General features: G+C 41.0%; 1 protein-coding gene across 1 annotated transcript in view; it reads right to left on the bottom strand.

Annotated features, from left to right (window-relative positions):
- ST8SIA4 (ST8 alpha-N-acetyl-neuraminide alpha-2,8-sialyltransferase 4) overlaps positions 1-23,885 on the bottom strand; it is a 75,366-nt gene extending 51,481 nt beyond the window's left edge. The window contains exons 1-3 of the mRNA XM_054810765.1: positions 23,416-23,885; positions 18,643-18,774; positions 3,436-3,693 (exon numbers count right to left, since the gene is read on the bottom strand). Coding sequence (XP_054666740.1) covers positions 3,436-3,693; positions 18,643-18,774; positions 23,416-23,528 — 503 coding nt within the window. The 5' untranslated portion in view covers positions 23,529-23,885. The remainder of the gene's footprint in view (positions 1-3,435; positions 3,694-18,642; positions 18,775-23,415) is intronic.
- Between the last annotated feature and the right edge of the window lie 3,306 nt (positions 23,886-27,191).

A 27,191-nucleotide genomic window follows, 5' to 3' on the forward strand; every position in this document is an offset into this window, starting at 1 on the left:
CAATACAGTTGTATTTTTCAGGAAGTCCTATGTAACTACTTCATTTCAAAATGTACTACTTAGTATAACAAGCTCATCTGTTCTGTAAGATGTAACAGCTAACACAGCCCTGACATGAGAACATGTAGACAATGGGGGAATAAGATTTATTTCATTTAAGTCTCACATGGAATAAGCCCTATATATCTGACCCAACAGCTAGAGAAACAGGTGAAAACTGTACCATGTGGAAAACATCTCCTGCAACAGCACTGTGCCATGTATACATATTAAATGTAATCAGGTTGATTATCTTGCATTTTCATTCTAATTTATTTTATGGAATCAGAGATTTTTGGAATGCTTCAGACTCTTTCTGGGTATAGTATCATAATGCAGCGTGCTTTAGCTCACCACTACAAAAGTAGTGGAGGCGCAAGGATCAATAGTCATGTAATGGTGTAAAAACATAAAAGGAAATGAAAGGAATATAAGAAACAGGAAACAGTTTATAGTCAGCACAGGGTTTTTTTAATAGCAAAGAGTATCCTTGTTTCCCATTTTAACTAGATGGGTCCCATTTTCTTCTGTCAAAATAGGCATAACTTCAGTAAACTTGCGGAACTAATCCATTTTATCCTAGCAGAAGATATGTCCCTAGACTCTTGATTTCTGATGCTGTGAGAACAAAATAAGGGCTTATGTGATCAAGTAATTAAAAACAAGCCTCTTTAAAGTGTTCAGTATGCATAGTAAATCCACTTATGCTGAAAAGGTATTACCTTGCTTGCAAAAATGGCCCTTATTTATGCACACTTGTATTGTTTTACTTGTAAAAATTGCTGACAATTATATGTTGGCTTGCAGGCATGCTTATTATTTGACTCTAGGTGCCTATTTTTAAACGTTTTTCATAATAGAAGTATTCTAATGATCTGGTGTCTCTGTTGGATCAATGTTCTTTGAGACATAGTGTTATATAGAAGGCACTGAACATGCTGGAATATGTCAAAGGAAGATGAACAGCTATTAGTAACTTTGGATGACTTTGAAAGACATTAACAGACACTATCAACCTTAAATTAATTAAAGCACTAGGTACTGATAGTATTCTTTACCCTTAATAAAGTGTGTATTCTGTGTCTTTATCAGTTATTACTAACATCTTCATACCACCTTTATTGGAACATTAAAATTCACGATATTGAGTTTATTGTACTGTAATGTAAACACTGCTGGATGTCTGTTGTGTCCTCTTTCACAGATCTTCACTACCAGTTTTATCATTAAATTAATGGTATTGTTGGGTGTTAGATCTAACATTAGAACCGCTGGTCTGAGAAACAACTCTCTCAAAACCACACACTTTTGTTTTCAGATCTCAAAATGAGCATACAGTACTACCAAAATCAACTGGATAACATATTTAGCCAAAATAGTATGACATATTTATCATAGCACATAGGCATAATGCACTCAGCATCAGGAGATTCTACATAAATTTTGTTCATCAGCCTATACACCTAGCTGTATACAGTACATACAGTAACTGCATTTCAGAATGGAATGAGTAGAATGAGTGCATTTTACTCGTAGAGAAATCAGCTGAAAGTAGAGAGAGTAACAGAGTGTCATAGTGCATTTTAATACCAGAATCCTATCAGCAATAGAGCTGAGTGGTTACTAAGTATGCCGGCACCATTAGATGATGTGATTAGCCATCATGCTGCATACAGCCTTTTTTTAAATGGAAGAGGAGGAACGTAGGAAACTGTAACTCTAAAGAATGCTTTGCCTTTTTCTTTAACTCAAAATACAAAAGAATTCATTGCTATTTACTTTAAACAGATGTTATGCACCTATGCACTCATCCAGACATATGTAAATAAATATCATATAGTTTAACCTATGAGATAATCTGTGAACTTCTAAAATGTTTTGAATTTGACTTGTAAATCCAATAATTTCACTGTATTAAAACTCTCTATAGGCTGCAGGGTCAGGTATTCTATTCCCAGAACCTTATAAAGATTATTATCCACAATATCATCAGTCTAATTAGTCACACACCATATGAGAGATGTTTCTCCAGTCTAAATAACTGATCAGCAACAGTAACTTCCTGATGTTCCTTTCTTCTTTTACTTATACACAATTCTTTAAGAATATTATCTTCACTCCACATGGCTTGAATTAGTTAAAATCTCCTATCAGATACCATGACCCAGTTTCACAGTGAGTTAAAACATGGGGAAGAGCATGGAGATGACTTCAGAGAAATTCAGCACATGATGTATGTACCTTGCCTTCCGAAAGAAAATGTTCATCTAGAAAATCTAGTATCTATTTTTTTTCTGTAGTTCTGTTAAATGAATCACATTTAATCTCTGAGAGAGTACAAAAGCATGCAATAGGCTAAATGTGTTTTAAAAATATGGTATTTAGTTTTTGATTCCTTCTGCAATCAGGATGCTAATTTGAAAGACTATAGTGGTACAAGCAAAACAAGGAAAATTAAAGAGTGGTGTGTTATTGTTTCAGGTGCCACTTGCTAGCACACCTTTCAAATAAAATGTAACTTTCATGTGTAAATCCTGATTTATGTACTGAAAAACTGTAATGTTTGTTTTCCATATCCTTTTGATAGTTTTTGCCATCATCTTTCTTCAAGGTGAGAAAATGAAAAACCAAATAACTAGCAATGACAAGTACTGTTATATTGTTTTCTGTCATTGCCCTTCTGTCTTCTGCCCTTTCACCCTTCTAAAACCAAACCAATAGAAATTTCTGCTTCAAAAGCAAAATGACCTATCTCTTGCACAAGCTCCTCTATATCCATATAATGCCAGGCTGTCAAATGAGGCCAGCTATTCCTCTTTAATTCCTATTGATATGCGAAGTCCAAAGGTATTCTATTGCATATGTTTGAAGAATGAATAAAAAGTGAAGCATATCAATGTTTCTGCCCAAACTGCAGGGGCACATTTTTAGAGCAATGTGAATAGATTTAGATGTGTGACTTCCAATTACCTTAACACCAGCCATCTGGTTCAACATCAATACATCACACTGTAATTTTACCCCATGCTGCACATATTATAATGTAGTAATTTACAACAGGCCATCTTTATTGGCCAAGAACTAAGAAAGAATTATTTTGCATTTATTCTACCAACGCCTCCATAAGAATATTTATTTTGTCTGGAATAAAACCAACGAACAGCAAAAATACGTAGCAGAAACCTCCCTCCTCTGGCCCTTGCTTTTTTTTCACTGTAAAAATAATCTTGTCAAAAATATGGGTAACATTCAAATTTGGGAAATCACCCAATGAAAGATAGTTTCAGATTAATTTCAGATAATGCTTGAAATCTGTATTTCAGATTAAAACATTTCTCCCAGCTTTTGTCCAAGAAACATAGCAGGCTGTATCTTCAACAGCAGATGAAAACTCACCTTATTACAAAGTCATGGCTATCAATCTCTTTTCCACACCCACTCTCCAGAAGGATGCCAGAATTCCCAACAACTGCACAGGTTTTAAATCGGCGATTCTTCATTGGGGAAACTTCAGGGAGAAGGCTGTGCAAATCCTGAGAAATATTTAGGGTGCGACGTCTGTCCAGTACATAATGGATTACATCTCCTGGCTTGAAGCTGCTTTTGACCACTGAAACATCTCTTTCAGCATCCAAGAATAGAAGAATGTTCTTTCTGGGTTGGCAGAGAAATGCACAGATAAAACCCAATACTCATGGCTCACATGGAGTTTATCTAATAGTAATACAGACTGTACAGAGCATACAACATAAAGCAGAGGGTAGATAGTGTCAGACAGACTAAGGTCATTTCCCATGCTCTAGGATGGAGTTAGAGCAAAGCTGTTAGGACACAGTTCAAATCTTGGTTACAGTATAACACATAAATACTACAGTGATAGAGCTTAATGACTTCCTATAGAAAAAAGCACTGAGAGACCAAGGGAAGATGACTTTGGAAATTAGCATACTATTTTTGAGTATTTTACAAAACTTTATAATAAACGCATATTTGAAAGAGGACCAGAGCAGTTTGTTTTCACAGAAACATCATGGAAATACAGTTAAATATATGAAGTATTTATGATTTTGGAAATAAATGCTTCACTACAATCTCATCTCTCACAAATCAGCTTGGTTCGGGAACAGACGTGTTTTCTTATAGATTCTTATTTTACCATAAGAACAACATATTCAGTTTAGCGTAAACTTGCTCCTAATTAACTGAAGTTCAGCCAAAGCTATTCTAATTAACTCAAAATAAGAACACCCACAGTCTTTTGTACCAATTTAAACAAAATCAGCTTAAAAACATACTGCAAATTAAACTACTGCAGCTCAGGGTCTAGTCAAGCTGTTAGCTGAACTCATAGAAACACTTATCAGCTCTATCATCACTTTCAATCAGGTTAGTCCAATCCTTTATCTTGCTTCTCTGCAATTAATTGTTTAAAGTATTAGGGTTCAGACACACGTGATCAAGATATGAGGGTTTAACAAGCTACCACGGGTCAAGTGAACTATGGTAATTAAACAGTTGTATGCTCCCAATTCACAGCAAGTAACAGGTGAAGAATGTCTGCTTAAATGTCAGCTGAAGAAGTTAAGTCATGGTATTTTTGTATCTGCTTATGGGAGTGGGGGCAGGGCACTAAAACCAGACATACTTTCAATACATAAGTTAAAAAAAGACACTTTTAATGAATGCAGCTATGTAATACCTGATACCTGCACTAGCAGTGTCAAGCAGTTTTCAGTACACATTTATCCTTAGTATGAAAAGCTGGGAAGGCCAGATCTGCAGGTGCCACTGGTCACCCAGGATTGCAAATGAGCAAAGCTTTACAAGCTTGAGTCTACCCCTGCTCTGTAGAGCATATATGTTTCTGAAGAGGCATAAAGATCACATCTGAACGTAGGCACAAACTTAAATACAATACACTTGTGGAACAGATGGGGGGTGCTGAGCTGGGGCGGGGTGTTCACTGTATGTTAATTTGAATAGAAACTTTTGCCTCTGCAACTCTAACAAGACAAGAAAAAAAACAATAACCTTATATTTTTCTGCTGCTGTCAGCAGGTAAGGTGGAATTTAAAACAGACATTTTGTTGAGTAAAATAATATGATTTTTAAGTAATAAGTTTTTAAAGCAGAACTTCCTTAGAGCAGATCAAACCAGGAAAAGATAATTAGAGATGCCGCTCTGGCAGTTGCAACACCCACTGAGACATATGAAGGGTCCCCCCTCAAGTGAAAAGGGATGAACTATAGGAACACCATGCTCACCAGCCAGTTCTTGTGTCACTGCCTCAAGAGCAAAGAATATGTCTGAAACTTGCAACCAGTGACACAAAATACTCACCGTAGACCTGGGACCTTAAGTCCTGGTTTCAGCTGAGAGTTAATTTTCTTTCTAGTAGCTGGTATAGTGCTGTGGTTTGGATTTAGTATGTGAGTAATGTTGATAACACACTAATGGTTTTAGTTGTTGCTAGGTAGTTGTTGTGCCTACACTAAGTCAAGGACTTTTCAGCTTCTCATGCCCTGCCAGGTGGACGAGAGGCTGGGAGAGTACAGCCAGGTCAGCTGACCCACCCTAGCCAAAGGGATATGCCCTACCATATAACATCATGATCCATACATAACTGGGGAAGCTAGCCAAGAGGTGGAATTGCTGCTCGGAAACAGATTGGGCATCGGGGTTTTGGTTTTTTTCTGCAAGTGGTGAGCAACTTGTGCCTTTGTGCATCACTTGGTTTTTTATAATAATAGTCATCATCATCATCATCATCATCATCATCATATGACCCATACAATGTGCAGTTACCCACAGATCCAGATAAAGTCCAATGCACCTGACCCATGTGGTGGAGGTTTGTGCAGAGCACACAACCAGCGTATGCCAAATCATTCCAGTAATGGACTGGAAAGATGAAGAGGCACCAGCTATGAATTAAGTGGCTGGCCAACTGCAGCCATATGAAGAAAATCTCTCTTCCTCCCTACAGGCCTGTGTCTCAGCTGTGGAAAGACTGTCCAAAAAATCCAAAAACCTGTTTGAAAAACTGTCATGGGAGATCCAGCAACTCATAGAGGATAGGTCCAATTCTCTGCTTGTATAAACAAGTATCACAGCTATTAGGAGTAAGTGTTTCTCTGCTCAAGAGAGAGGATATAAAGGGAATGCACCACGAGGCACCCCATGGATTTATCTGCGTGAACCATGGAGAGGACATGAGGAAGTGGGATGGAAAACCTACCTCAACCCTACAGGCACGCATATGTGAACGGCAAGGAAAAACAATCACAAATGGGGGTTCTTCCAGGAAAATTGCTGCTCCAGTTATCCAGACACAGTAGGAGGGCTGATCTTACTTCTGATCTTATGGAAGAAGCTTCTGATTCATATTTACAAGTAACAACAATGGGATTTGAACTCATGTGCATCATATGAACCCATTTGTTGGTAATGAATACTATGACCAGGATTAGAGGGGCCCTGCCTCCAACCAGGTGCACGAAAAGGACAACCAGGTTTAGTGGACTGTGTGGATTTTATGGCCTGGCACATGAAACACACAGGAGTATAAGGCTCTAGTAGGCACCAGTGCACAGTGTACTTCAATGCCATCAAGACATGAAGGGGCAGAACCCATCTCTATTTCTGGTGTGACAGGGGGATCCCAACAGCTAACGTACAGTTAACCATACTGAAGGCTGAAGTGAGTCTAACTGGGAATGAGTGGCAAAAGCACCCCATTGTGACTGGCCCAGAGGCTCGACGCATCCTTGGCATAGACTACCTCCAGAAAGGATATTTCAAAGACCCAAAAGGCTACCGGTGGGCTTTTGGAATAGCTGCCTTGGAAGCAGAGGAAATTGAACCATTGTCTAGTTTGCCCGGTCTCTCGGAGGGCCCTTCTTTTGTAGGGTTGCTGAGGGTTGAAGAGCAACAGGTGCCAATCGCTACCACAACTGTGCACCAGCGGCAATACCACAACAACAGAGACTCCCTGGTTCCCATCCACAAGCTGATTTGTCAACTGGAGAGTCAGGGAGTGATCAGCAGAACCCGCTCACCCATTAACAGTCCCATATGGCCAGTGCAGAAGTCCAATGGAGAGTGGAGGCTGACAGTAGACTATCGTGGCCTGAATGAAGTCACACCGCTGATAAGTGCTGCTGTGCCAGACATGCTGGAACTTCAATATGAACTGGAGTCAAAGGCAGTGTCCTGGTTCTGGCAAGGACAGAGTTAATTTCACAAGGAGCCAGGACAGGTGACCCAGGCTGGCCAGGGGGCTATTCCATACCATGTGACATCATGCTTACCATAAAAGGGGGCTAGTCGGGCAGAGGGGGGGGCAGCGCGTTTTTTTTTTTTTTCGGCGCGGTTCCGGGACCGGCTCAGTGTGCGGTCGGTCGTTCGTTGGCTCGGTAAATTGTTACCTGTTGTTACCCATTGTGAATATCTGTTATCAGTACTGTTGTTGATTGTTTCCCTCTCCCTTGCTGTTCCAGTAAACTGCCCTTATCCCAACCCTCGAGGCTTTGCCGTTGTTTTCCCGTTCTCCCCGTCCCGCTGGGGGAGGGGTGGGTGAGCGGCCGCGTGGCACCCAGCTACCGGCTGGGCCTAAACCACGACAGGCAGCCAAGTGGTACGCTACAATTGATATAGCTAACGCATTTTTCTCGATCCCTTTGGCAGCGGAGTGCAGGCCACAGTTTGCCTTCACTTGGAGGGGTGTCCAGTACCCCTGGAATTGACTGCCCCAGGGGTGGAAACACAGCCCCACCATTTGCCATGGACTGATCCAGACTGCACTGGAACAGGGTGAAGCCCCAGAGCACCTGCAATACATTGATGACATCATTGTACGGGGCAACTCAGCAGAGGAAGTTTCTGAGAAAGGGAAGAAAATAATCCAACTCCTGCTGCAGGCTGGCTTTGCCATAAAATGAAGTAAGGTGAAGGGGCCTCTGCAGGAAATCCAGTTTTTAGGGATAAAATGGCATGATAGGCGTTGTCAGATCCCAATGGATGTGATCAACAAAATAGCAGCTATGTCTCCACCAACCAACAAAAAGGAATCACAGGCCTTCTTAGGTGTTGTGGGTTTCTGGAGAATGTACATTCCAAATTACAGTCTGATAGTAAGCCCCCTCTACCACGTAACCCGGAAGAAGAATGATTTCAAATGGGGCCCTGAGCAACGACAAGCTTTTGAACAAATTAAACAAGAAATAGTTCATGCCGTAGCTCTTGGGCCAGTCCGGGTAGGACCAGATGTAAAAAATGTGCTTTACACCACAGCCGGGGAGAATGGCCCTACCTGGAATCTCTGGCAGAAAGCACCAGGGGAGACTCGAGGTTGACCCCTGGGGTTTTGGAGTCAGGGATACAGAGGATCTGAGGCCCACTACACTCCAATGGAAAAGGAGATATTGGCAGCATATGAATGGATTCAAGCTGCTTCAGAAGTGATTGGTACTGAAGCACAACTCCTCCTGGCACCCTGACTGCCGCTGCTGGGATGTTCAAAGGGAGGGTCCCCTCTACACACCATGCAACTGATGGTACATGGAGTAAGTGGGTTGCACTGATTACACAGCAGGCTCGAATAGGAAACCCCAATCGCCCAGGAATTCTGGAAGTGATCACAGACTGGCCAGAAGGGAGAGATTTCAGAATATCCCTGGAGGTGAAGTGGCACGTGCTGAAGAGGCACCACCATATAATAAGCTGCCAGAAAATGAGAAGCAATATGCCATGTTCACTGATGGGTCCTGTCACGTTGTGGTGAAACATTGGAGGTGGAAGGCTGTTGTATGGAGTCCTAGTCAATGAGTTGCAGAAGCTGCAGATGGAGAAGGTGAATCAAGTCAGTTGGCAGAGGTGAAAGCCATCCAGCTGGCTTTAGATATTGCTGAAAGAGAAAAGTGGCCAATGCGCTATCTCTATACTGACTCATGGATAGTGGCCAGTGCCCTGTGGGGGTGGTTACAGCAATGGAAGCAGAGCAACTGGCAGCGCAGAAGCAAACCCATCTGGGCTGCCCCGCTGGGGCAAGATATTACTGCCTGGCTAGAGAAGCTGGTTGTGAAGGTATGTCATGTAGATGCCCACGTACCCAAGAGTCGGGCCACTGAGGAGCATCAGAACAACCAGCAGATGGATCAGGCTGCCAAGATTGAAGTGTCTCAGGTGGATTTAGACTGGCAACATAATGGTGAATTATTTATAGCTTGGTGGGCCCATTACACCTCAGACCATCAAGGAAGGGATGCAACAGTCCAAGAGCAAACACCATCTCCACTGTCTTGAGAGATTGTTACGAGAGGTGGAGTCCAGAAGAGTCATGGAGTAAATTAACTCAATGGATATTCTAGAGGGATGGCTCATAGACTAAGTGAATGTTATCTGTGTGTACATATCAAAAGACAAGAAAAGTGATGGTGATTGTTTGGAATGTGTTGGGAGGTATAGGACCTGGGCATGATGTAGACGGTATGGAATAAAGGGTGGATAATGTCCTGGTTTCAGCTGAGATAGAGTTAATTTTCTTTCTAGTAGCTGGTATATTGCTGTGTTTTGGATTTAGTAAGATAAAAACGTTGATAACACACTGATATTTTCAGTTGTTGCTAGGTATTTGCAGTGTCTACAGTAAGTCAAAGGCTTTTCAGTTTCTTACACCCTGTGAGATCCTCAAGAAGCTGGGAGAGCACAGGTAGGACAGCTGACCCAGACTGGCCAAAGAGATATTCCCTACCGTATAAAGTCATGCTCAGTATATAACTGGGGAAGCTAGCTGGGAGGAGGCATTAGTGCTTTGAAACAGACTGGGCATCGGGGGGTGGGGGTGGGGTTCTGCAAGTGGTGAGCAATTGCATTTGTGCATCACTTGTTTTTTATTATATTGCATTATATTGCATATATTTTCCTTTGTTATCCTATTAATCTGTCTTTATCTAAACCCATGAGGGGTTTTTTTTCCCATTCTTCTCCCCGTCCCACTGTGGGGGTGGGGTGTGAGCAAGTGGCTGCATGGTGCTTAGTTACTGGCTGGGGTTAAACCACAACACCTTAAAAGCTATACAGGAAGTGAAACATGATAAAAATATTTTTTCAAGTGTTTCCTCTCTTTTTGTAAACTAGAAGAAAAAAAAAAGGAAAGAAAGAACATCTTGGGCTGCCTGTTACAGCTATCATGTATGAATGAAGCACCATCAGAGCAAAGACAGTTTGTGCTGAGGCATATGAGGGACTTGAAATAACACAGCAGGACAATGTTAAAATCCTGAGTGTCTAAAGCTTTTAGTAAGGCCAGGCAAAGTATCTCTGTAAAAGGAAGATGAAGACTCCACTTCAGCCTGTAAGTTGAATGGACTTAAAAGCTACATGGGTTTGATAAGCTTCATTTTGTGGGTACTCTGCAACAGATATATTAATTGCTACAAAATGAAAAAGAGCTAGAAAGAAGGAATTGCCAAATCTAGCAATATCAAAAATGACTAAAATTCTTCATGACCTAAAAACTGAGCTACCAGAGCTGTGGCTGTAAAGGACAAGATGAATGCATCAAGAGTTATCAATAGCATCAGCTAAGCTATCCAGAGACTCATTTCACACACACTCTGATGTGAGAAGAGGTGACCACAAACGAGTGTCAAAAACCAAAGGAATTATGAAATGTACAGAAACCTAGGTGTCTGACTAAAAAAGTCACATGTGAACACCAGAAGATTCACTTCAGTAATTCGAAGCACCCATCTCTGATACCTAGAATGAATGGGCCTGATACTGTTTCTGTTAGCAAACAAGTCGCAACATTTGTACATGAATAATTATTTTAAAACATAAGAGGAAAGCAGTGAAGTTATGCAAACAGTGCCAAAAAATAAAAATGCCTTAGCTTCCATTATTCATTTGGTTACTTATAGTCAAAGCTTATTTATCTATCTATGCACTTACATATGCTCACAGAAGTCCTCCAAAGGGTTTCAAGTGCACCTGAATTAGACTCAGATAATCAGCCACTTATTGAACAGAGCTGAAATTTCCAAAATGCCTAAGGAATTTATTTTTCAACAAAATTTTGAGATGGGTAAAAGCCACTGAACCTTAATATCTTCTCACATATTTAAAAACATTTTCTTATCTGAAGTTGTCAGTAGTATATTCAATTAAATGTATGCACAGGTGTTACAGTACACCTAAGAATCCTTGTATAAAAGATGTGTAATAATGCTAACATTAAAATGTTTTAATTGATTAATCTGACTGTATCCAGATATCTTTTAATACTGAAAGTAATATGATTAAGAATGCAGATGTTCATGCTATTGTTTTAAGTTCCTGTGTGCTACTGACTCATCTGTTCCATGGGGATAGTAGTACTTCCCATTTCCATGTAAGTGATAGGAGAAAAAATAAATTACTAAAGGATATGACAAAAACTGAAAGTACATACATGAGTATCTCAGTCAGTCTTGATGCTGGTAAATAATAGGAACCTCTGTTCTGTCCCAAAAAGAGCACTTAAAATAGCACAACAAGGTTTTTCTGATTAAACAGACATGACAAAATAATTTAAAACAAGTGCTAATCCACATCCAGCTGGATACAAAATTAAAAAGTAAGCTCAATTAGAGGAATGAAAAAAAACAGCATGATTTTTAGTAAAGTTTGAAGCAAAGGTGTTCTGCAACCTTAAGCTAAAATGTGTAAAGAAACTGATTTACCTGTGGTGGTCTTTGAATTTTGTTTTGATGAATAAAACTGTATCTGGGGTGTGGCCTGAGCCCTTTGTGGGCAGATGAGACAGATGTGGCTCACTTATCTGAAGCTAAGCAGCTGTTTGCAACGTGTTTACATGAATCATAGAAACATAGTGTCACAATCTGTGGTTGACCTAGAGTTTTTCTTTGATAACCAGAAACAGATGTTCATAATATTTAAACACCAACTACAACTCCCAGTTACCTGATAAAGTGCATGTAACAGACAGTATTGTCTCTGAACAGCTTTCTGAATGAAATAAATATGTATTGCTCTGGGGCAACATGGTGATATTTTTCTACTTATGTGCATTTTTCTGGTTTTATTTTGTACTTTTTTCTTTGTAATACACAACTATTACATAATGGCAAACTCCTTCATCTGCCTCAGAATTGTGTGTATTAAGGGAAGAAAATCACTTAAACATTTGACTTTCCAGATTATAAATAAATTTGTATTTTTAGACATTGTCAAGAACAATAAGATATGACCTCCAACACCTTTCGTGGGAAAATCATTCCTTCTGAGCAAGGCAGTGCCAGAAATCCTCACTGCTGGGGCATCTGGACTTGTCTGGACCCCAGCTGTGAGGGGATGCCCCTGAAGTGCATCCTCAGTACCCAGGAAGCTGGGCTACAGAAACAAAGTGATTACCTAGCCCACACTCTGCTCCCAATGAACTTGTGCCTTTATCTACATCACCCCCAGCCCATGCTTAATATATAATAACATATTCCTAACCACCTCCCATGGTGGGGACTCAGCAGACTCCCCACACAGTCTGCATCAGTGCTTCCCTAGCCTTACCAGCAGCACAATATTCCTCACGCTAGCTCAGATCTTGCCCACAGCAACAGAAGCCTGTTACTGCTTCTTATACCTTGTCTGTGGAGGACAGACTACTCCATGCTCTTGGCAATAGCCTTCATTTACCTGAGGCTAAGAATTCATTCAACTTTTTATTAAACTTTTATGATTTAACTGGACAGTCATATCTTGAAGATCTCTGATCCCTCTTGTTGCTCTCCTGCAGACTTTCTCTGACTGATTCACACAGGTTTTAAACAACTTGATTTTCCATAATTTTACTCTAACCCTAGCAAGTCATCACACTGCTTCACACTCCCCAGTTCGAAGGCAGAAGGCGGCTCTCAGCCTTTGAAATCACCAAGGACTACAACCTAGGTAAAGCACACTTTTTGCCAGCGACTGCTGCTTTCCTTGAAGAGGTTTTCTTAAAACTCCCTTTCAGTCACACTAAAGCCAAACCAAACACAGGTGCAAAAACTTGAAGTCCCCACTGCGTCCTCAGGAGGCCAACAGGAGCTGTAGCCATCTACAAGGGCAGGCTGTGATCTTGTGTCACCACACAGTTTGTTCTTGTTTTGTTTTTCAAGTAAACAGCACTAAAAATGCTCCTGTCCCAAAGGAGTAGTGCTCTCCAACTCTCTACTTGTCTCTAGCGCTGAAAGAGGAACAGGTACTTAAGACCAAACTGTGTTTCTATGCTTGAGTAAGGGAAAAATAAATACTTTAGTCTAATAAATTATCTTTCCTTTTTATGCTCTCTCTATGCAAATTGATCACAAGCAAACTTCTAATAAATTCAGATCAGTTTAGGACGTTTAACCACAGTTCTAACTGTGCACGTCTGTTTCTGAATGTGCACTTCATGCCAACTACAGGAAGGAGATTTTACATGCTACCAAAACAAAAAATTATTTTGTTAGTTTTCTAAAAAGCTGTTTATTACTGAAAGGCCAATGGTTATTTATATCCAAATGTTTTTATTTGCTTTGTAAGGCATCTGACCATCAGTATTTCAATTTCTCAGTATTGTCTTGATCACTTTGAGAGTAACTAAACAGACTTGAGATCTCTCTTAAATTGAACACAGTCTTCAAGTTTTATATTTTTTTTTTTACTATTTGGTGCCTTTTTTCTCCTTTATGAAAACATAAGACAAACAAAACATACAAAATCCTTTTGATATATAAATAGTAAATGTCCAGTAACATCTCACCCCCAAGAGACTCCCATCCCACTGAAGTTACTGCAGATTCTCACTCACTTTCTTCTATTTAATTTTGAAAATTGCTTAAGATATGGATTTGTTAAAAACACACCTAACTGCAACTATCTGTTGGAAAGATTCCTGGCATTCCTCAGCCAATGGAGGACCACAAAAACAGAAAAAAGGGAAAGTTTCTGTCTGGCTTTGTCTCCACTCTAGCCTTCCTCATGCCCTTCAGGGCACCCAACTCTCCCTTGACCAGATAGGTTACTTCAGTAGCTGAGGCACGTAATAATCAGGCACAAATCTTCAGTGGGCATGCAAAAGGAAAAGAGGACATAGTGTGACTCAACCACTGTTTACCACATAGAGGACAACCATATGTGAGCATTTCATGAATTTAAGCAAATTAGAGTCAAAAGAAAGGAGTCATATGAGTTAATCACCCCAACTGACAGCAAACGCTGACTTTTCAGTTGAGGCAAGGGTCTAAGGAGGCAAAAAACCCTTAAGGTTTATTATGACTAAACCAGACTAGAGACCCCCAGTTTGCATGTCTTAGAAACACAGAATATCTGAAGGTAACAGTGCTACTGGCCCCAAAATGTTGCTTCAAAAGCTTCAGAGTAATTGCTGCATTGCAAGTTCAGTATTTACTGCTTGCTCTTCAGGGACTTATCATAGCTGTTTCATATTAACTTGAAAGATAAACAGTGATAATAATCTGAACCTTTCTAAGGAGGAAGTTGCACTTTTTTTTTTTTAATGATGTTGTTAGCATCTTACAAGTTCTCACAATTTTCTGACAGGAAATTTCCACTCATCGAGTTCTCCTTTACATTGCAAAGACATAAATACATCCTTGAAACACTTTTTTTTTTTCCTCTTCTTTTTCTGTTTTGCCTTCCTGCAATTCAACACCTTGATCTGCTCCTTCCAACATAAACACCCACATTTAATCAAAAACAAGTGGAAGAAAGTCACACACTGAGACATCAGACTGCAGTTCATTTCACACAGGTCACAGATGTGCTGGCATCAGTCCTCTGTGGAGGGCTTCTCCAGATAGGTTTGTACCATCTCAGCCACATCTCTGTGAAAGTATGGTCTTCAATACAACTGAAATTTCCTAATTTCCATAACTGGAAAACCTTCATATTGTCTCAGAGAGTAGAAAGTACTTAAGACACAAAAGCTTGCAGAAGGTGGATTCTATCTGTTCTTCATGACTGACGTCATTCAGACAGAAGGGAAGCCAAGTAAGGAGTCTTCTTCCCTTAGGCACAGGAATTGCCAATTATTCTTCAAAGAAGTTGTCAGCAATCAGAAGGTAACATCAGTTGGAAAAATCACTCTCCCATTAGAGCAATGATTGGCAAGGCAGCAAATTTACTACAATCTCAAGTAATTAATATTACCTATCATTTCCACCTCAATCACAGAAAGTCTAGCTCTTTCTTCTAATACCTGCTTAACATCTCCAAAGGGCTGCTGCCCTCCCAAAAGAGCTTCTATGCTCCCTAGACTGCCTCTTCTGGCTGCAAAGTCCCAGAGAGCATCTTGTGACACCAGAAATGCAGTGGAAGCTTTTCATCTTCCTGTAGGGTCCTGATAAAGGAGTTTTTTCACTCATTGATTCCTATCTGAGCCTTGCCAAGAATTCACAGGACCTTTAAGGCTGATAGACTGGTCACTAACCTGAGCAAAAATAAGATGGCCAGAGATGATGCCCATGGTCAACAAAGCAAACAGCAAAGCATAATATCCCAGTTGCCAGCCAGCTAGGTCCAGACATACCATTGATCAATGGTGTTCACATAAAGCAAAACTATTAAATATTTTCTACATTTTGAAATTGCTAATGTGGGTGCCAAGCTGGCGTAAGACACAAAAGTAGCTGCCATTTATGGGTTATTATAAGTTTTATGAAATGTCTTTAGGCTGTACACTAATGGTTTCACAAATTATTTCTCCACTGCTAAGAACTGATAATTTTTTATACATTATTCAACAAGCACTAGGGTTTTTTTTTGTTTCTCTCTTACTGTTATTTGCTATGGTCAATCTCATACCACAAGACCACCACTGTTCACATTAACAGTTGCAATAATAGAGTATGAATCATCTTCACAGTCTACACAGTGCATGTAATGTACTTTGGAGAGCTGAACAGTTAGTTTAACCATAAGAACACTCTAGAAGATTGCTAGACACATTTGATGTTAGTCCTAAAAGGTCTGCAAGTGTAAAAATATTTATGGCTAAGATGCTTCTTACTGCTGTGACAGGGAAGAAAGTTGTATAGCAAACAGCCTGTAAAAGTGAACGAAGAATGCACATTGTTTAGTCAGCCTCAAAGTGGAGCACATATCACAAGGGGCTGCATGTGTCTTCCTCAAGGAAAAGCATGCCAATCTTCCCTCTCTCACCACTGAGTACCATAACTGAATATGCTATGCGCATTAGCAAAGAGGATTTATTGAAAGAATATAACTGGCTGGTAGTAATTTATATCAGATTTTGGCCCTAAGTCACGATAATCTAAAATCTTTTACTGGCTCAGTGAAAACATCTGCTGCCTGCCCTGGTGTTCATGATGATTTCATCTCAAAGCAAGACTAGCAATGTGGACATCTAAATAACATCAGCTTTATGCTCTCTACTGTACAGAGAATCTTTACACTGATAAAGTGGAACCTTTACAGCTTAAACCAGTGTACAAGGTACATGTTTTTCTTCACTGTACTACTGAGATTAAAAAAAAAAAATCCTTCGCTGTACAATTTTTAAAAAGCACCACATAATCACATCATGATACTTTTTAAGAGCATATTAGTAATTTATAAAATTACCATTTTTCCAGCCAACAGTAAGGAAAAAACTGATTTTGAAACTTATGATTGTAGTAGATTGAGATGATACACATATAGTAACAGGCTTAAAAAAATCTAACGCATTCTTTACTGTTTTACCTCTTTGTCTGAATGATGTGTTTTGCTTTTGAAACAGGTGAAAAATGAGCATAACCCCAGCTTCATTTTCTCTCTTAAGTTAAATCAAAAAGTCATTGTAATATTTTTACCTGTTTGTTGTTTGGCTTGAGCAGCAAGGTGTATTGGTTTTAAATGGTTCTGAAATATGACACTTAATTTTTCAACAAAACGACTGAAAAGAGTTATCTGTCTCTACTTACAGTGACTCAATGGCTTCCAAATCAGTTTATTTCACAAGTAAAACAGTGCGCTATTTTGTCCCAATTGTCAGAACCATAATCCATGATTTGAAATTTTAACAGTATTCTTCTGAAGTTACTCAGTATTTCCCCAACTTAAATTGTCAGTTACATGCATATAAAATTGAAATTCTGTTACCGATACAGAAAATCTGCTTATCTTTCCTGAACAGACACTCCTGGAAGAAACTCCATTCCTGAGCTGCACCTCAGCCGCATTTTAGGGCAACCACCAGGTCTTCACCAGTAGGAAACATGGGTGCCTGAGGAGCTGCTGAGTGCTGGAGGGTCCCTTAGTCTAGGCAGTCAGGGAGCTGGGACTCCACAGTGCTCTACAGAGAACTTGCCAGGCAGCAAGCTTGAGACACAGCTATAGGCTTCAAAGTATTTTGTTGCCTACCCAAATCCTGTCACTCTTTACATCCCTGATGCTCTTCCTTGGCTTTCACAGTGGGGCTGCACTATGTCCATCATAGCACAAGACTTCCAGAACATCAGTCTTTACTACAGCTTTGTATATTTCTGAGCTACCCATATCTTCTGCATGTTTTAGAATTAAGGACATAAAATAGCAGTCATTAAAAAACCCTCTAAGTTCCACAGAAAAGCCATGCTTTTGTACATGGAAACACTGCCTGTTTAAGGGTTTTGTAAGCTGTCCTTTAATAAAAAAAAAAAAAAAGGGAAATGACATAGAAACCACATTTTAATTAGATCAAATTCCTATTCAACATCTTAACATTCAGAAAATCAAGTCTACTCTGCTACATGATTGCTGCTAAAAATAGCTACTTTCTATCATTTTTCACAGAATGTAACACTCCCAGCCATGCTCTATACACTTCTGTCACTGGCCATCTTCCTGATTAAGACAGGGACGATACGATGGCAATACAACACACTAAGAGGCTTCTGCCTTCTGTTTTCCCCAATGTGAGTAGATCCACTGTACTAAGACACATTAGAACTATAAGTCTCTGCTACTGTGTCCCCCCTTGGCATGAGCCTAAAGCTGTTTTTGGCCTCTCTGACTTCAGGAAAGAAAACTTCTTAAGATACAGGTATTGTCAATGCCTGACCTTGTAACTTGGACCAGCCACAAACAGGGTTGGTTTCACAGCACCTGACGTCCTAGCTCTTGACTCCTACATCTAAGTTGTCTGCCTAAGCTCCCTTTGCAGTTAAAGGAGAAAAACTGGTATGTTTAAGGTACTTCCATGTGTCCTATTTCAGACCTTTAAGATGAGAGGAAATCATGTCCTAAAAGTGCCAATTTCTCACCACTGACTGCAACAGAGTTCTAGACAACCAGCTCAAATGTGGACATGCATAATGTAGATACTGACTGCACGAGTCTGACTAACACAGCCAAATGAAAATATTTTATTTACTCTTATGAAGGACGACTTGACTTTGGAGTCTAATGTAATTCAGTTGCATTTAACATTGCACCCTAAATATGTACAGTTATGAAACATACACCTGCAAACCATAAATCAAATTACTGTTTTCCAGACCAGAAGAATTATAGGCAATATGAAATAAAAAGAATTGTAGGTAATATGAAATGAACTGGTTTTTATTTAAGACACTCACCTTATTTCCAGCACCAAAGAAGAATTGATTTTCCAACCTTCTACAGCATGCTGGAAGATTGAGGAGCCACCCTTTCGAACTATCTTATCAGAGCTATTGATCATTGATCTACTCAAACTCAGTTCACCATCTCTGCAATGCAATATAGAAAAGACACAATTACATCAAGGCTAACTGTAGTTTTAAGCAATTTACATCACAAGCACCAGTGATATTTCCTTTTATTCACAACAAAAAGAAGCAATTAGCTCCCCTTCAGACTTATTTTGCTTGCCAAAACAAATAAACTGTACCTGTGAGAAATCTATGGGACACCTATATCTAATAATTGAATATGCAATTTAAGAGCTTAAATATGTTTGTATTTGTAATGAAATAAACGTAACAAAAATTACAATAAACTTCAAATTGTGAACCTGGACCAAACTTCAGTATGTTTGTGAGGCAGATTCTGCACTTCTATATTTCAAATTTCCAGTGTTAAACTAAGAATTAAGTGTTAATTTTCAAGCCTTCCCCCAGCAATCGCTAATGTTCTACAATAACGGCCTAATAGACTCCCTTTGCCTCCTGTTGATACTAAAAAACTTTCATGCATGGAATTCTGGAGTTTAAGAGCATACAAAACACAAAATTTTCCCAGACTTCCTGAAACTTTTGTATGCACACATTCAAATAGCTCCATTTGTCTTATCTTCTTCATCAATCTTATCATATTTGTAAATTTTGGTAAGGTAACCTTAAATAAATAAAAAAATATAGTAAGCTGTGGGTGATGACCACTGAACATCTGATGAGGTATCATAATGTTACCAGTGACAATGATATAAGCCAATAAGGTCACACAAATGTGACAGAGAAACTAAAACATTGTAAGCACAACTTAAGATGTTAGGTCTAAAATATGTTTTTACCTCCATATGTTTCCATTATCTTTCACACTGTTCAGGGAAGTTCAAACATAGCTGTTAATCGTAAATATATCAAAGTTGTTGCATATAACATTCTACCATGTAGAATGTCTTGTATCTCGGAAGTATATATAACAGTAATATACAGAAATCTCTTCATGCTCTGAAATACTGCCAATAACAATAATTTCACTTGGTTTGCAAACAGAACTTTTGACCACCAGCCATTCAACCAACAAAATGGAAAAGATGTGAGACTGTAAGCTTTCTAGGGAATCACTGACCCTTGTTTTCCTGTGGCTCTAAGTTCATAAAACAGTTGCATCCTGGCCCTAAGCAACATTAATGTAGTACATATATAAGTTACTAATATTTGGTAAATTATATGGCAGACTAAACTCAAACTGACCTGCAATGGGATGTTAATTAAGCTAAATTAACAAAACTGGTAATATGTAGTCATTTGCAAAAAGTACTATGATTGCAAAAGCCCTTGTAACTAATAAACCAGCATTATACACTTCATCAAAAACATTGATTACTATTAATGCTCTCCCTCATCCCCTCTATGCCAACGTGCTGCAGCACTAACATTGCGCTGACTCATAGGTAAGAGTGCCACCTACCGAAAAATCTACAACTTTAAGCAATCATGTAGGTACAAGATATGTATGCAAATCATCCAAATCACACTAAGTTGAGGGCATGGGAGGATGCTGCAGAAGTCCTAAAATTCAATAACCAGAATGTAATTAATATTTTTTGCTATTTTAAAATGTTTTATTTCCTAAAAATTTTCCATAATGGTTGCAAATATATTACATATATTTCCTGCATATATTTTCTAGATGCATTGAGTGTATGCATCTAAAGGAAAATTACCAAAATTCATCCAGGTAAAGCACTCAGTCTAAAAGTACTTCAGAGATGTCTCAAATTTATGCTGGGTTAAACATTATCCAGTAGATACTTTAACAATGACACAGGTGACAAAACTTAGCAACAAAATCTGTTGCCAACACCTAAAACATCATAGCATTTGAAATGTGGTTGCCTTCCATACTCACAGTTTACATTTGCAGTGAGCTATATAGATTGTACAGTAAAATAATGTTAAATTATGTTCTCATGAGCTAAAAGAAGGTCCTAGGCACTTTGTATTCTACTACAAACACAAAGGTGTTCACTCACATGCTCCTCTCCCTTTTATCGGTATTGTTTTAATTTTCACTTAAGGTAATATTAAATAAACTAACACATAAAAAGCTAAATTTACTCCAGAAAAATCTTCATTGTGTAAACTGTGAAATAAGTTTGGGCTATTTTCTATCTTCCTGAATCACTGCAAAACCTCTCTGATGAAAATGAAACAGCTGCTGTAGTGTGACAGCAACTTATGGGTGACAGGGTCAACCTTCACTCTGAATTACCTTGCCTTGGTGACCAATCAGACCAGTATAATAGGACTATGTCTTCTCCTGAAGACAGTTCAGTAAATATAAAGTAACTCTCTACAGATATATTCCATATCAGTAGAAGATAACACTGCTTAAGAAACACTGCATTCCACATAACATGCATATTTCATTACTTGCTTAACCTTTAAATGGACATTACTGTAGAGTTAAGGGCATGTTTATGCAATTATTACCCTAGCAAACTTTGCTATGAGAACACAGATAATTTAAGGTTTATCACATACTTTGGAATTGCACATAGTCCATTTTGGAATGCCTTCAGTGTCACTAATAACCATAAAATGGGTCACCTTGTGCATTCACAGTTCTGCATTACTGGTACTTCTGCAAGTAAAGAACCCCACAACTGACTTTGCTTTCCCACGTGGCCAGTCAAAAAAACCCAAATGTCATGAGCCCTTCCTTCAGGAGGAAGGCATGTGTAACATCAGTAGTGGCAGCAGATGCTGGTTGTACAATTACTGGGCTGGGGTTTTTTTCCTGCTTCTTAGAGTAACGGATGGGACAATGGGCTGGGAAAAGACACTATATTCCAACATCCTTAGCTAAAGAGAGTAGCACCATACTGCACAAGAAGTCTCACTGATACCAAAGAAGTAAAGATATCACTAAATGACTGGCAGAAGTACATTACAGCTGTATTTTGAAGTGTTGTTAAGGACATACAAATTTATGACTAAATAAACCTATTTTCTTTAATTTAACATTAAGTTCATTTTAGTACCTTTTCAATTGTGGCAAACAATGTATCATAAGCTGGAGGGGACTTTTTCTGCAAATATATATGGATTCTACCTAGTGACTAATTTCTGAATCATTTTGGCAGCTACTTCTAGTCTGACAGGAAGGAGAACATATTAAGAAACATGGGTATCTTTAATGCTGATTGTCCCTCACACATTCATTTTCACGTGTATTTTTGCACACCTACAACCCAAAAATGTTAAACTTTTGCACATCTTGTAAGTATGCAGATACCACAGCACTGTGACAAAAACTGGGCTTATACCCAGGGTGAGTGAGAGGGAAAGTTACCAGCAAGTTGTGAAAATCTTTAATATGAAGGGAAGCAAACATCTCATCGCCAACCACACTCAGGCGAGGTGCCAGGGCCTGTGCCTCCCAGGAGGTGCCGGAGCCACTACCAGCCAGCTGTGCCCAGCAGCACCCAGCTGCCTGTGCTCCGCTCCCGCACTGGCCTGCCTAAGCAAGGGCTGGGGAAAAGACGTGCACTTTCTGCCTTTAACTCTGGGGACCGTGGAGGCGAAGAGGGGCCTAAGTAGGGTATAATTGCCCCAACTTCCTTCAGGCCCGTACCTGCACTTACAACCTCCTTATGCCTCCTCCTCAAATTAAGGCAAGGGCTTACACCAAAGGAGGAAAATCTGCTGTAAATGCATCTCCACTTCAGTTGATTTGCACAAGCAAACAGAAAGTGTGAGCCCCTTCCCTGCCTTTGCTGATGTCACCATGCCACGTCACAGTGCAATTTATGCATCCCTCCTGTGAAAACAAAAAATTATACCCCTCCAAGGAGAAACAGGCTTGGTTGAAAACCCAGTATCTTCACAGGATAGCTGCAAGTTGGGAGAAAAATGAGGAATACAGGCCTACGCATACACAAACACAATGCATAACAAAAAGGAAGCTGAGGTGCACACAGAAAAATGGCAAGGGACTTTTCACCTATTATTTTCAACAGAAGACAGCAAGAGAGGGAAAATATGTAACAGATGGTCTCAGCGACAGATCAGAGTTCCCAGCAGAGGAGGCTTGGGAGCTAAAGGGGGGTGTCCCTCACACTGTCAGAGCAAGCAAGCCGAAGAGCAGCGAAGTTAAGCACATCTCTCAGGCAAACTTCAAGGACGGAGGCAGGGGCCACTGGGAGCTGCAAGCGCCACGCATCCCGGCACGCTCGCCTCTGAAGGGCTCCCCAAGCAGGAAACGAGGCACAACGCGCTCCGGCGGCCACCACTGCCAGCTCCAGCCACCCCGGCCCTCGGGGAACAGCTGCGGCCGGGTGAACTTCCCCGGCGCGCACTATTATTGAGGGAGCAGCACCAGCTGCAACCTCGGCACCGGGCAACCGCCCACCCGTCCCTGTCCCCTTCGCTCCCAGCCCGTAGCCGCTGAGCTCCGCCAGCCAAACCCGCTCGTAACCGCAGCGGTACCCCCCGCCCCGCACAAGTTCCGTCCCCCCTGCCTTCCCGGCGTCGACCAGCGATAGCGCCAAGTTGGAATGGCACCGCAGGGGAACAGATCACGGCCTGGGGGGACGCCGGGTGACCTGAAGACCCGGGTGAGGCCGCGGGAAGGACCTCAGGCAGCGACATCGCCCCACCACCCCCTCGGACAGCCCTCCCGGCGCGGCGCTCCGCAATTACCCGGCGAGCGGTGCCTCCTGGCGCTCCTCGGTCCGCGATATTTCTTTCGTCTTATAAAAGATAAGGAGGAGACTTATCGTGCACACAGTCCACCTCTTCCTGACTGAACGCATGTCTTCTGCGAAACGCGGTCCCCCTCCCCCTTTTCCTTTGTTTGTCAGGGGTGTGCGGAAAACAACTCCGCAAGAGGCAGAAATTGCCAAAAAAACAGTATTTTGTTTTTCGAAATAATTAAAGAAAAAAAAAAAGAAATCAGACGGGCACAGACACTGGGAGTTGTTTGGCGTTTAGTTTTTCACCCTGTCCTCCCCTGCCCAGGATCCGGGCTCGCAAGCGGCCCCTCGCTCTCCTTGGCGGGGGTGACAAATCCGTCGCGCCGCCGCTGCACGCCCGCCGAGCCAAGCTACGCTCCTCCTGTCCCTGCTCAGCTCTAGCTCCTGCTCCACTGCGGCCCCGTTACGATCGCTGCGGCGACGGCCCGGGGGCGATGCTGGCACCTCCCTCCCCGCGGCGGGGCGGTGGCGGGCGGAGCGCGGCCAATGGGCGCCCGCGCAGGGCGGGCACCCGGCGACGGGCCGTGGGGAGCGGCAGCGAGCAGCGCTCGTTCTGGTTCGGGGCTGCGGCGTTGCTGGGGACCGCGGCGGCTGGAGGGTCCCCCTTTGTAGCCCCGCTGTGTATGCGGAGCGGGTCCCTTTTTCCCCTGAAACATGTTGTACCCCGTCGCCTGTTGGGTTTCAGAAAGTTTGAGAAAGAAAGGGCCTTCAGAAAGGGCCGCCAGCGCAGTGCCTCTAAAAAAGAAACGACACCCTTCCTTTTCTTAGAAGGTAGTTTTTCTCAGGGTTTTTTTTGTTGTTGTTGTTGTTTAGTTTTTTTCCCCCTCTCTCCCCCGATGGGAGGTTGGAGCTTGAAAAGGGCATTGGACGTTTTTCGCAGCCTCGGGAGCACTGCCTATGCAGCTCCCCGGGCCTCGGCACCAGCGGGAGAATGCGGAGGGTGGGGGTGGTGGGAAGGGAAACGGCAGGGGCCTGCACACCCCCGCCGGGAGGTTAGGCACGGTGGCCAAATCCACCGTCCAGCCCCTGCTCCCCGGCGTCCTGTTTCATCTACATGGTCTCAACATGGCCGATACTTTTCTAGTCCTGCTAGGACGATTTCTCTGAATTGCACAAAAAACCCCCCACCCCCAACTCCAAAACAACAACAACAACAACAAAAACCCCTTTAAAATACATAATGCAACATGGAAAGAAATCATGAGCTATATCCACTTTTCTCAGTATTACTTTGCCCTCTTCGAAGTGACTGGGCTGTCCTGGACTACCCCGTGTGCCAGGGATCTGCCCACAGCCCTTAAGTTTCCATTTGTGGAGCGGGCTTCAATATCATTCATCTCCCACGGGATCCGAGGAAGAGTTTGTGACAAATCTAGTGTGACTTCTCTTCAGTTAAGAGCAGAAGCCTCTGGGATGACTGAATCTTCCCTGGGTCTATTTGGTCTGATATGCTGTCTCCAGAACTATTTGGTAACAGACATTTCACAGCAAGATGCAAGCAAATTTGAAGATAAGCATGGATTTTTCTTTCCTGAGAGAGTATTCCCTCACAGGCTTTAAAAGTGAAGAAAGGTAAGAGGAATCCTTGAGACTGTCAGGGCTGCTAATAGTTGTTAAGTTCTAAAAATCAATTTTGTTTAATAAGAAAGGATTAATTCAACCTCAGTGGAATGGAAACTTTGCAATTTCCTTCCCCACAAGGCAGATCAAGCTGTGTTTTCTGTGCTTGTCTCTGCTGTGGCTCTGATAACCTTGTCTCAGAAAATGACCTCTAAATAGCATCAGCAGCAAAAGGAGAAAACCCCATTCTATCTGTGAGAGTGAACTTCTAATTTCATTTGTTATATTTCATGTCAGACAGTCTCTTCTAGATAAAAAAATGGATTCAATGCAAAATCCTATTTAATACCTTTGTAAAAACTACATCATTTGTTCAGCTTAAAAGTTAAGGTTCCATCAGCCCTGTTGGACATCTGTAATACTCTTTTTAATACATTATATTATTTTTGTATATTAGGTTATTTTTATAGTTGGATGGGCTCATCAGCTACAGATACTGAAAATGTATACAGAGGATCCCAAATTCACCCACCTTCAGTGGTGTTTTTACTCAGTTCAACCCACAACCCACAACTGCCAATGGCAGTTTACAATATCACTTAGCGACAGTAGCTCTTGGTTTTGTGCAGGCCATGTGCACATTCAGAAAATAACGTGCCTTCGACTTCTTCTTCCCCACCTTCTGCTGCTCTTCCTTCCCTCTGAAGCTTAAAACCCAGCTAACCTGATGATTCATATCGACCCCACACAAGGTATCCCTGCTTGCATCCAAGAAAATTGTGGACTGATGGTGACGGGTGTTATGAAGTTCCTTGCCTAGCAGTGCACTTTTCTCTCTGTGCTCAGTCCGCTTGCAACCGCTCATTGAAATGGACCTCCACCACCTTGAGAAGCCAAAAAAGTTGACTCCAGACTGACTCGATGTACAGGTAGCCACAGCAGCCTCATCCAGGCAAGTGGAAACTTTTGGGGGTTTGTTTATGTCTGTGATTTTAAATACCATCAGCAGTACCAGCATGTGCTCTGTGATGCTCCCAGCATCCTTGAAGAACCTATCTAATATTGTAACTACAAGCTCTAAACCATCAAGACTCCAAAACTCCAATTATTAAAATGTAAAACTATCATTTTACATCAGTTTAAAATATGGCAAAAAAGACTTCACCAAAAGTACACATGAATAATCTGTGGCCATTTTCCTGAAAATTCAGAGTGTTACCATGCCTGCCATTCTATTACCACCAAAACAAACTGCTGGGTCAGAAGAAGACTATAGGATCCTGAGAGGTAACCCAGTGCATCCCCTGTCACAGTGCAGTATTTGTGATATCACTCATGTACCTGACCCATATCATCTAATCTGTTCTTGAAGACTTCTGCTGTTGGCAGCTCCACCACCTATCATCTTCATAGATCAGATCCTGCAGTGATTCACTGTCTTTATGTTCTGTGCATGCTGTTCTAAGGTCTGAGGTTATCTGTGTAGCAGGGTCCCAGAGTCACAGGAGTTGCTTAAAAGTTCACCCAGGGCAAGTTCTCAACTTGTTCAGTGCTCTGTCAAATCAGTCCTGATCTCTATTTCAAATATAGCCTTGCAGCTGTGATTACAGTGAGGAAGATCCCTCTCACAGCTGGTCTGACCAGGTTTATCTCCTAATATATTCTCTGGCTCTCTGATGTACTCATGTAACAGGCAGACTCATATCGTATATAGGTATATAGCATATATATAATATATTTGAGCCAGGTGTTACATTTCATTTGCAATGACAATGTTTATTATAACTCAAAATGAGGTTACTGTGTAGAGAATTCAAACATTCGTATCTAGTACTTCAGTTCCTTTAATTACCTTTATTTAATGTATCATCAACAGCACTTCATAATTCTAAAAAGCTATTTAAATTATGCCTTGAAATGGTTTCCTTTCTCATAGAATCTAATGATTTTTAAATAATCAATAGAGTTTATATCAAATAGTATGGTTTATTTTACATGAATTAAAGGAATGGTTTAGCTCCGTGAACCCAGAAACATGTTCAGTAAGTCCTATTTCATGGCAGCTGGTGTTGACAGTAAAATTTCTTTCATGAAGACTACTGGAGGAGCAAAATGTGGATAATACAAATAATCATGCATTTAAGCCTTTCAAATTTCAGAGTG

The sequence above is a fragment of the Grus americana genome, chromosome Z, assembly GCF_028858705.1.
Source record: "Grus americana isolate bGruAme1 chromosome Z, bGruAme1.mat, whole genome shotgun sequence".
NCBI lineage: Eukaryota > Metazoa > Chordata > Aves > Gruiformes > Gruidae > Grus > Grus americana.